The sequence below is a fragment of the Gavialis gangeticus genome, unplaced genomic scaffold (assembly GCF_001723915.1).
Source record: "Gavialis gangeticus isolate Ggan-Ray unplaced genomic scaffold, GavGan_comp1, whole genome shotgun sequence".
NCBI classification, from domain to species: domain Eukaryota; kingdom Metazoa; phylum Chordata; order Crocodylia; family Gavialidae; genus Gavialis; species Gavialis gangeticus.
In genome coordinates this window covers 16,485,677-16,496,023 of record NW_017729029.1, presented here as the reverse complement: position 1 = coordinate 16,496,023, position 10,347 = coordinate 16,485,677, and the positions used below count along the sequence as shown (strand labels likewise).

At 46.2% G+C, this 10,347-nt stretch overlaps 1 protein-coding gene across 1 annotated transcript in view; it reads left to right on the top strand.

The window, feature by feature from the left end:
- Positions 1 to 654: 654 nt before the first annotated feature.
- MCF2 (MCF.2 cell line derived transforming sequence) overlaps positions 655 to 10,347 on the top strand; it is an 84,214-nt gene continuing 74,521 nt past the window's right edge. The window contains exons 1-4 of the mRNA XM_019521024.1: positions 655 to 658; positions 2,884 to 2,952; positions 3,916 to 4,030; positions 7,368 to 7,458. Of these exons, the coding sequence (XP_019376569.1) occupies positions 655 to 658; positions 2,884 to 2,952; positions 3,916 to 4,030; positions 7,368 to 7,458 (279 nt within the window). The remainder of the gene's footprint in view (positions 659 to 2,883; positions 2,953 to 3,915; positions 4,031 to 7,367; positions 7,459 to 10,347) is intronic.

Genomic DNA, 10,347 nt, shown 5'->3' with positions numbered 1-10,347 from the left:
CCTGTCTCTTGGTTGCAATGCTTTGCCCGAAGCAAAGATGAGGCTGGCTAATGTGATATTTGGAGATGCCTTAAAGGGTTTGATTTCCCCCCATCCCTCCCCAGTTGCGGTCTCCGTGCCTATTGCAGCATCTGTCTCTACATCCGAGCCCTCAACAAGAGACCCATCCCGGTCCTTCCCAGCAGCAGGCCGCATCCTTCTCTCTAATAGCCCCATCCACCGTCCTTCTCCACGACTGACCCTTCTCTCTCTCTTCGTAGCTCTCACAAATGGCAGGGGATGTCGGTTTGTCCCGTGGCACGGTTGTAGTTGGTGTGTTGCTCCCGAAGGGTAACAAAGCTGGAGTCTTAAGAGCGCAAAACAATGTCCCGGCCAGCAGTCTCTTTTGGATGGCCCTGGCCAAGACTTTCAGTGGCTAGCAGATATGGCTTTATGTAGTTACTTGGCTTTGACCTCAAGGAGCGATGGGAGGATGTGTTGGACAGTGTTTGGACCTTTCTTGGAGCACGAAAAATGCAGCATGCTGTTGAGCGGCATGTTGCCCTGTGGGAGGGTGACTCTTCCAAGACGTGGGAGACCTGGGTCCGGTTCCCAGCGAGCAGCTGCGTCGTCCGCTGGCTTGCGTGGTGCGCGTAGCCCAGTTCAAGAACGCAAATGAGTAAGTTGTTTCCTGTGAAATGTTGACTCTTAAAAAGGGATGGTTTAAAGTGCTTCTGTCTCCACCCTTCGGTCTACTCCCAGTCGCTAAACAGTGCTCTCTCTCATAACTCCAACTTTCCTCCTGTGCTTTCCTTCCACGACACGGGAGCACGCCGTGTGCGTTTGTTGTTGCTTGCTGTGTTATTTTCATTACGTGGGATTGCTGTGATTCATGCACAGCAGTTTATTACCTAGAGAAGATTTGCAGTGAACGACTTGTGCCGACCTCTCGACTCCCCAAATGTTTGCCTTGGACTACTTACATGGTCATAAAAACTACTCGTGTCTTGTCTCCAGTAGGATCTTATAGTGGGCCAGCTCTCTCAGTGGAAGCACACACCCCAGTGAAGACATTGCCTGTTTAATGCATGCTCACGGAAACCCTGCATCGTGGTTTTTTTTTTCATGTTGACATAGCTAAGTTGGCAAACATTGCATTATTTTGTTTGCATGTGCAGTGCCTGATATGGAGGCGGGAGCCAGGGGAAAGCTGATCCCTGTGCTGCTGGATCTTGCTGTACAACCCAGGCCCGAGGTGCTAAATTCATTGGGGCACAGACGATGCTTTTTTCCTGTGAAGTGCCTCTTGCGCTCTCTGGGTCATAGAAATAATCAGCTGTCTTTACTTCTGAGCATACACAACGTGAGTCTGAACTTGCGGGCTGTTCCTGATTTTTCCCCTTCTGCCTCATTTGTTGGGAAGAATTTAGGAAACACATCTGGATCCTTGAAACAAAATAGTGGCGTTTTATTTGAAAATGCTGATTTTTTGAAGTATATTGTGCGTCTTTGAGGAGGGTAATATAAATGCTTTCGTCTCCATAAACAAATCCCTCAATAAGTAGGACTTTTGCCATGCGTATGTATTGGATAACGTTTTGCAGTGAGGTCAGATCGTGCAGAAAAATGCAATACATACCAAGTTACAAAAGAAGATGCTTGAACTTTTGTCTCCTGCCTCCTCTATTCCAAAGGCTGTGCATGCATCATATCTTTTGATCAGAGACCCGGGTTTGTATTAGTGCTTATTAATTTATTAAATGTTGTGCTTTGGTCAATATGAAATTATTTTCACCCGAAGCAATTATTAAACGGATGTAAAGACAAACTCTTCACTTGACTCGTCCTCTGATGAATGACAGTGCTAATAGAAGCTGGTCAAAGTAACTCTGCAAAAGCAAGCAAGAGTAATGAGGCCAAACCTTGATCCCATAGAAATCAACAGAATTTCTCTAATGACACCCGTGAGATGAAGTCCTGAGTCATTGAGAACACACGGGACACTTTCAGTGAATGAAAGTAAAAATAGCCAGGCATGCAATGTCAGAAAGGGCACAGGCTCAAATGTTTCGAAGGAGCAGCTTCATGCATTCATCCTATTTACACTGTCAGGGACCTGCAGTATATAAGAATATACATGTTTCTTTTAGTTTGGACTAGTGCAAATTGAGTATTTTTGATTTTTAGCCATCATTGGCTATGCCCTGATAATCTAGGTAGTGCATGCCTGCTTTCTCTCTCTCTTTCTCTCTCTCACACTATAATCTATATAAAATTATGCTGACATGCCAGACTGGTATTGCAACAATCACAATATGCTAAAGGTGGCTTTATAGCAGCCTCCCCTATTTAATTTTAGAAATCTAATCGTTGGACATGAGGACAATCATCTCTCTAATGCATGTGGCACTGGGCCATGCGAGATCAGCTGGGCCGACTTCAGTTTTATTTGCTTTGGCTGTGCATTCATTAAGGAACTTGGATGTTACAACATTAAGGAGCAGGACATTATTAAAATGCCCAGTAGACTTTCTCATGCATCATTCTCCGCCACTTCTGCTACCCGCAGCAACCTGCAAGCTCATTGTACTGGTGGTGCTGGGAAATACCGGAGGGATTTGTGGAAGAGGGAAATAAAACTAGTCCACTTGAAAAAGATCAGGCTGACCATCCCCTGTAGTCCAGTTGAAAGAAGGTAATAAGACACTCTGGTTATTCACCTTTAACATGACTGATCATTGGTTGAATTGATTTAGTGCAGAAATTACATGCACCGAGGGAAACTATTCTTGGGTGTGACCTTTCAGTGTTTAATTTCGTGAGGCAGAGGTGAGTGGAGGATAACTTCCCTCTTGTTACACTACTAACCACATATTTACTTTGCTTTGCTCCCGCTTTCTCTAGAAGCCGCAGTTCCCATTTGTGCAAAAGACATCAGCGATGATTTGCTGAAAGAGTTTGCTTTCCTCTCTGGTGAGTACGGTGCACTCCTTCCTTCACCTTTTCCATGCAAGGTAATTAAATACCCTGGATGAACTGGCTCACTCTTTGGCAAAAGGATGCTGTACGGGAGATACATATCAGGTGGTCTCCAGGGCCACTGGAAGTAGTGTTGTTAAAACGTTGTGCTGGCTTGAAAGAGGGTCTTAGGTTTCTTCCCCAAGCTAGGCTATAAAATATTCCCTCTACACTTCCCAAGCAAACAAGTCTGTTGCTCTGAAATATAGTTGTGTCATCCACATGAGCTTACCCTTATGTTCCTGGCTTCTTTGTTATCACATCCAAAAGGTGCTGTAAGGAGATTAAGGGGTATATCTGGTAAAGAACCAGTATCTAATGCACATGTGGGAGTTGTGCATTGGTGCTGAAGGCTAGAATTTGGCCTGTAATACTGAACTAAAACTGATCTGGGGGTGTTTCTTAGTTTTCACTCCATCCTGCTCACAATGAGCTCCTTAGAGAAGGGTGCTTTTCAGAGTCTTATTTAAAATCCCATGATTATTAGTACTGTAAGCCCCGAGGGTGGATTTCTGTTTCCCGTTGTGTGCCAAAGTGGCAGTGTTTTAGCTGCATCAGTGGCATTTTTTGGCAATTCCCTCCAGGTAGCGATTCTACCTCTCCTGCAGCATGGACACCTACGCATGCATGTGCACCAGGCTGCGCACTGGCCTTGCAGCTATGTACCTACATGTGCGTGCCCATCGTGGGCACAAATGTGCATCCAAGTCCTGACTTGCCCTCACTCCTCTCCCAGACACGCACTGATGCACACACACACGGATGGCTCAAAAGGAGCAGGACCAGTTTCTGTCTTTAATGTGCCAAGATGAATGGTTACAGGGGGTAGATGAATATTTTCCATTTTAAATTGTGCACGGTGGGGAGGGGGTTTCACTGCGTGGCATGTTACAGAGAAGCTTGTTCTGTTACTTCTAGGTGGCCGAGGGAAAGACAATGGCTGGATAATCACCTTTCCAGAAAACTCTGAGTTCAACAAAGTGTCCGAAGAGGTTTTTACAAAAGTCTTAACATACTTGACTTCGGTCCCAAGGTACGGCACTACTTTCCAGCTTCAGTTGCCCATTGGCAAAGGCTTCCACCAGATCGGGTGTCAGGCATGATCTGGGGTATCACTTCCTTGCTGTGAGCAACTTCCACTTGCAAAGCCAGGTAGAAGACAAAGATTAGAAGGAGCCGAATGGCTTTGTAATGCTGAGCCGGAGCGGACGTCTCCACTGCACAGGGCATTGCTGTATGCTTGTTCTGATGTGGCTGGCTGGCAGCCTGGAAGCAGTATATCCTCCGCAGTGCAGTGCAGTGCAGTGCAGTGCAGTGCAGTGCTCCACTTAGGCTAATCAGTCATGCTTGTGCAGCTATGCTGCTTCTGGGACCTGGGTTAGTCTCTCTGCACTCTGCTGCAGACATACCAGCTCATTCGGCACCTGCACAGGTATCTCTACCCAGTGCCACCTGGTGCAATGCAGATGTAACCGTCGTGCTCATTTGCGTAAATGAGGCCTCCAATCATATAATAAAAGGAGACTCTGTCTCTATCAATTGCCAGCTTGTTTGTATACCATTAATTTACCCAATTAAAATAATAATTTGTGGCAGAGCTTTGCTTAAGCCTAGGTATGTATCGTCGCTTAAGTGATATGCTGCTGCAGAGTCATTACGGTAATATTTTGAGGCACCCGAGTGAGAGAATTGCAACTAGGGGAGTGAAATATTTAAGGGAATAAAGGCATTTAGCTCCCCCATTGCACCCCTTCCTTTGCCACCACATGCATGTCGATTCATCTTCAACCAGCTGCCCATGTTCAGCATCTGGATTGCTAGTTGTTCGTTCTTTCTGCTTCTCATTATCGTCCCTTCACGTCCTTTCACCTCCTCCTTCCCCAGCCCTCTCTCACACTTTGCTCGGATGTTTTGCCTTTGCTTCCTACCCTGCCAGGCAGCTCCGTGTCCAGCGATGATGTTTTATTCTCGTCCTCTTTACAGTAGGAGCAGGGCTCATCCCCTCTGCAGTTTTTCATCTGACTGTACATTACCACTATGCCATTTCTATAATTGGTTGCACAAGGGTTTTCTCCTGAATGTAACATCTGCCATTCTGCGCTGGTATTGCAAATAAATACAAGCGCTGAAACCATTCGCTATTCCATATTTTACTCCTAATTGGTCAAACCCTATTGAAATCAATGAGGGCGTGATGATTCAGACATCTATTTAGCATTTCAGGGGGAACGGCTCAGAATGCATGTTTCTCTCATCTTCTCGCCATTGTGGAAGCCTACTTGGTTTTTGACTGAATGTATCTGCTTTGACTACAGTGAGGCTGTACGGGCTCAGAGACCGGTTTAGTTGCAGATGGTGAGGGGTTAGAGCTTGGGTTTGCACTATAAAAGTAAGGATGATTAGAAAGGAGGAGGAAGCACGCTGATGCTTCGCTGCAGTTATCCTTCTCCAGGAGGATTCATGCTATGGGAGGTAAATGAAATAGCACCAGGCAGTCCTTGGGGAGAATGCACTGATTTGGTTTTAGTGTCAAGCTAAAAGCACTGCCATCGGGCTGGAAACCTGATAAACCTGCAAGCCCTGGACTGCAAATGGCCAAAGACGGGCTCCGTTGGGAACATCCACTTTTGCATCAGGTTACAGGACGTCTGGGCTGTCCGGGACTTTGTGCTGTTTGCCCAGAGGGAAGCCAGTAAAAACAAGTTAGCAGGTTGAGGGAGGACTGTCTGGTGTCCTTATTGGGCACACCTACATGTTCATTAATGCACAGTAGTTACTACACATTTAATTGAGTACTTGCTTAATTAAATGCGGGGTGACTACAGTTACTGAGCAGTAGCACCGGCACATGGTTTTTTTCATGACACTTAATGCGCAGTAGCTTAATAGTACCATACAATAGTATATTAGCACAGGTTTTGCCCGGCACACTACTGTGCAGTGTTATTAGGCTACTGCGCATTAAGCGTGTCATGTAGATGCGCCCATTGCTCCTCAAGTAGTTGTAGAGTCCCAGGTTTAGAGCTCATTGCGATGCTTCAAACTGCGATTCCTTCATATGCTTTTGCTGACTCCTAAGATGATATAGTCTGCCTGATTCCTCTAGTTTTTCCTTTGCATTTCTTGCCCTCTTTCTTCGTGATGCAGCTTTCGTGAATGACATGTTTTGTTTGGGGCTTTTTTCAGTTTATTGATCGTTCCAAAAATTTGGTGGGAGGGGAACTTTGTTTCAGGGCAAACTGAACCAAAAATCTTCTGAAGTTTTGAGGGGACCGTTTGGTCAAAATGTTGCTGAGCTCTAGATGATACTCCAGAAGTACCTGGAGACACCTCATCTGTTTTTTATGTTTAAACTCAATGAATGGCACACGCCACATACAACCTCACACTAACTTCTTCTTTCTACTGGGGGGACTGAAAGCGTATAAAGCCAAGCCCAGGAGTTCACCGTGATCTCGGAAACGACCATTGAAGGTGAAGGCATGCGTCACATTTGCAGGGCAATTTTGGGAATGCATGCGCTGCAGTTTATGCCGCTGCTTTTATATGGCAAGAAGACTTCTAATGCTGTCCTGTCTGGCACAAGCACAAATTTATTTTAGGTATATTGGTAAACAGGACAGTATTGCATAAAAGCCAGGGAGAGAGCATCCCTTTAATGTATATCTTATTGCCATATTAAGTGACTTATTTTTAAAAGAAAGCCAGCTTGCCAAATATTGACCACCATGTAGTAGTCCTAAATAATTAGCATTAAAATCTAAAGCTGCTTATGCCAAACTCAGGAGTTTTTTACACCCCGTTTGCATTTGGACTTGTGAATATCCACATCCCCAGGGACTTGTTTGCAAACGCCCTGCTCCATTGCCTTCCTACAGCTGTGAATCCAATTTGTCATGCAGGCCGTGCTTCAGATGTGTCTTATCTGCAAATTAAACCCATGTAGGAGTTGAAAACAGATTCCCTGATTGGGTGTTACTGTAGAGAAAAAAAAACCTTACCTTAGGCACATGTCATCCCCAACAGTGTAGCATTACTGATACAGTACTGCTCCCTCGACTATTAAAGCTGGGATTTTGCAGGGTTGCATAAGGGAATTGGTGATCTGATCCTTAAATACAAATGAAGTTGCCAATGGATAGCAATAGCTTTGCCTGTTTCAAAAGTCAAGGTTACTGTGGGATAACAACAAAGGTAGCGCATTGAATTTCTTTCTGAACCTCATGGTAGATGATTTTTTGTTTTGTAATGAAATGTTGGTGCTTGTGGAAAGGGCTAGGTGTACTGTGTTCACCTGCCTTCTCTTATTCCTGTGACTGCAAAGGTATGCTCTCACTTACCTAGCCACTTGGTATTTTCTTATCTCATAGTCAACATGAATCTGACACCAAATTTATCCTAATCCTGGATAGAAGACTGGACACATGGACGTCTGTTAAAATGACTCTCCAAAGGATAGCAGTAAGTCCTTTCTTACAGTTAAATGTTGATTTAATGCGTTAAATTGGCACGCATGTTATATTCCCAAGTTTGAAGACACAAGAAGCCCAGATTTACGAGGGACTTAATTGAAGGTACTTCTTTGGTTCTTTTCACATCACTAAAATTCAGAAATGATCATGTTCCTAATTCGATGTTTCAGTTGCTCGGGCATTTAGTTGGTTGCTCATGCAGTTTAGTCAAAAAAAAGTGCCCTGATCTGTGAGATGAAGGTTTAAAGAATCTGGCACCCCACATTTCTACAAGGGTGTCCTGATTATTAGCTGCAAATGTATCTTATTATCACTTTATTTTTATTTGGAAGTTTTAGATCTTGCAAAGTACATTTAAAACCACTTTCACTCTGTGTGGGGGTGTTCACATCCGTAAGTAAAGAGACATGTATAATCGGAAAAAAATCTATCGTGAATGTTGTATGTACTGGATATGTATCGGTTTCTGTGGATATGTAAGCATGTATAGAAATTGTGTGCAGGACCAGAAACAATGGGCGCAAACTGATTAAAGATCCCTTCAGACTAGACATAAGGAAAAACTTTACAAGTTGAGCGCCGAGGGTTTGGAACAGGCTCCCCCTAACATCCATCTATGAAACTACGAAGTGCACATGCGTGCACACAACGGAAGAAAATGTTTAACATAAATTTTCCATGCATATATTTTATACCATTGGATAGTGAACAAATCGCAGAAGTAACCTTTTTCCACTGCTCAGCCTTTTGCAAAATTGCAGTATAGTATTATATTGCTACATATAGAATCCATTTATATAGTAAATGGAAGTTGTACCAAAAAGCTCAGTGAACACATCGGATCTGAGCTGGCCATACTACAAAGGGAGGTAAATAGAGGTGTTCCAAAAATGTCGGTATCGTCATCGTCTCTCCCTGTAATAAAAAGAGGAATTTGAGATATGCGGAGTTGCAGACCCGGCTGATAATAAGCAGCGAATGAAGCAGACAGTTGACTGAGTATGAATTGGCTCCCGGGTCAGGTCTTAAGCCATAACACGTGTGCAACTGCTGGCTGCAGCTGAATGTGATATTAAAGATGTCGGTGGGCATTAAGGACACTTTTGGTGACGGGCACCAAGACGTCAGTGTTTGTACATCTTGAAAGAGGTTTTCTCGTCGCTGTGAATATATAATGCCAGGTTCTCTTTGCAGGCTCTGATTTTTCTGTATGTTGTGTGTGCAAATAGCTATTTCCCAGTTTCACGGCATGCTAATCAGTAAAGGAAGGGCTACACAGGCTTCGATGTTTGGGTCGTTGAATAAGTCGTGACTTGATGAGTCTTGCTGCCCTGGGGTAGGTGGTGCCTGCAGGTATCTTCTGGGCCTTGCATGACATCTATTTAAATTGGTTGACCGCAGGGTTTTCAAATGAAAGGTGTACTTGCCTCTGCTGGGTTAGCATCTGCAACGAACGGCTGCCTTGCTAGCTGAGTGTGGGAGAGCGGAGGAGAGCAGGGTCTTCCCAGCCTAGCCAGACCGGCAGTGTATCTAGCTGAGTGGGGGACAGCTGGGTTTGCCCAGGCCTGGGGCATGGGCCTGGCTGAGCTGGGAAAGCTTCGCGGAGGGGACAGGCAGACAAGGTTCTTTGGGCCAATGTGATATCTCTTATTAGACCAACTAAATAGTTGGAAAATCTGTTGTTTGCAAGCTTTTGGGCACAAACACCCTTCTTCAGGCATAAAAAGAATTTTTTTTTTGGCGTTGGTCTAATAAAAGGTATCTTTTCTGAACCAAAATCTAGATTTTTGCACTTCTTCAAGCATAGACAGAGTCTGCTGTTGCTTCGTGTGCTCTCCTGGGTGGAATAGAAACCAGTGTGCAAAATGCAGGTGGGTGAAAATACAAACACATGGCAGTGAGGATCAGGGACAAGACACCCTCCAGGGATGAATGAGACCCTCCAAGATGAGGTGAGGTCCCCTCCAGGGCTGGATGAGACCCTTCTAGGGTGTGATGGGACCCTCCAGGGCTGGATGAGACCCCCCCAAGATGGAATGAGATCCCTTCTGGGGTAGGATGAGACCCCCAGGGCTGGATGAGACCCTCCAAGATGGGATGAGACCCCCAGGGCTGGATGAGACCCTCCAGGGAGGGATGAGACCTTCCAAGGTGGGATGAGATCCCCTCTGGGGTGTGATGAGACTCCTCCAGGGTGGGGTGAGACCCTCCAGGGCTGAATAAGACACTCCAAGATGGGATGAGATCCCCTCCAGGAGTGGATGAGACCCCCAGGGCTGGATGAGACCCCTCTAGGGTGTGATGAGACCCTCCAGGGCTGGATGAGACCCTCCAAGATGGGATGAGATCCCTTCTAGGGTGGGATGCGACCCCCAGGGCTGAATGAGACCCTCCAGGGAGGGATGAGACCTTCCAAGGTGGGATGAGATCCCCTCCAGGGCTGAATGAGACCCCTCTAGGGTGTGATGGGACCCTCCAGGGCTGGATGAGACCCTCCAAGATGGGATGAGATCCCTCCCAGGAGTGGATGAGACCCCCAGGGCTGGATGAGACCCCTCTAGGGTGTGATGGGACCCTCCAGGGCTGAATAAGACCCCTCTGGGGTGTGATGAGACCCCTCCAGGGCTGAATAAGACCCTCCAAGATGGGATGAGATCCCTTCTAGGGTGGGATGCGACCCCCCAGGGCTGAATGAGACTCCTCTAGGGTGTGATGAGACCCTCCAAGGTGGGATGAGACCTCTTTAGGGTAGGATGAGTCCCCTCCAGGGCGGGATGAGCCCGTCCGAGGTGAGCTGACCCCGCTGCAGGGCGGGACGAGTCCCCTCAGCGGGTGCGGGGCGGGTTCCACCTTAAGAAGCGGCGGCGGCGGCGGGGGG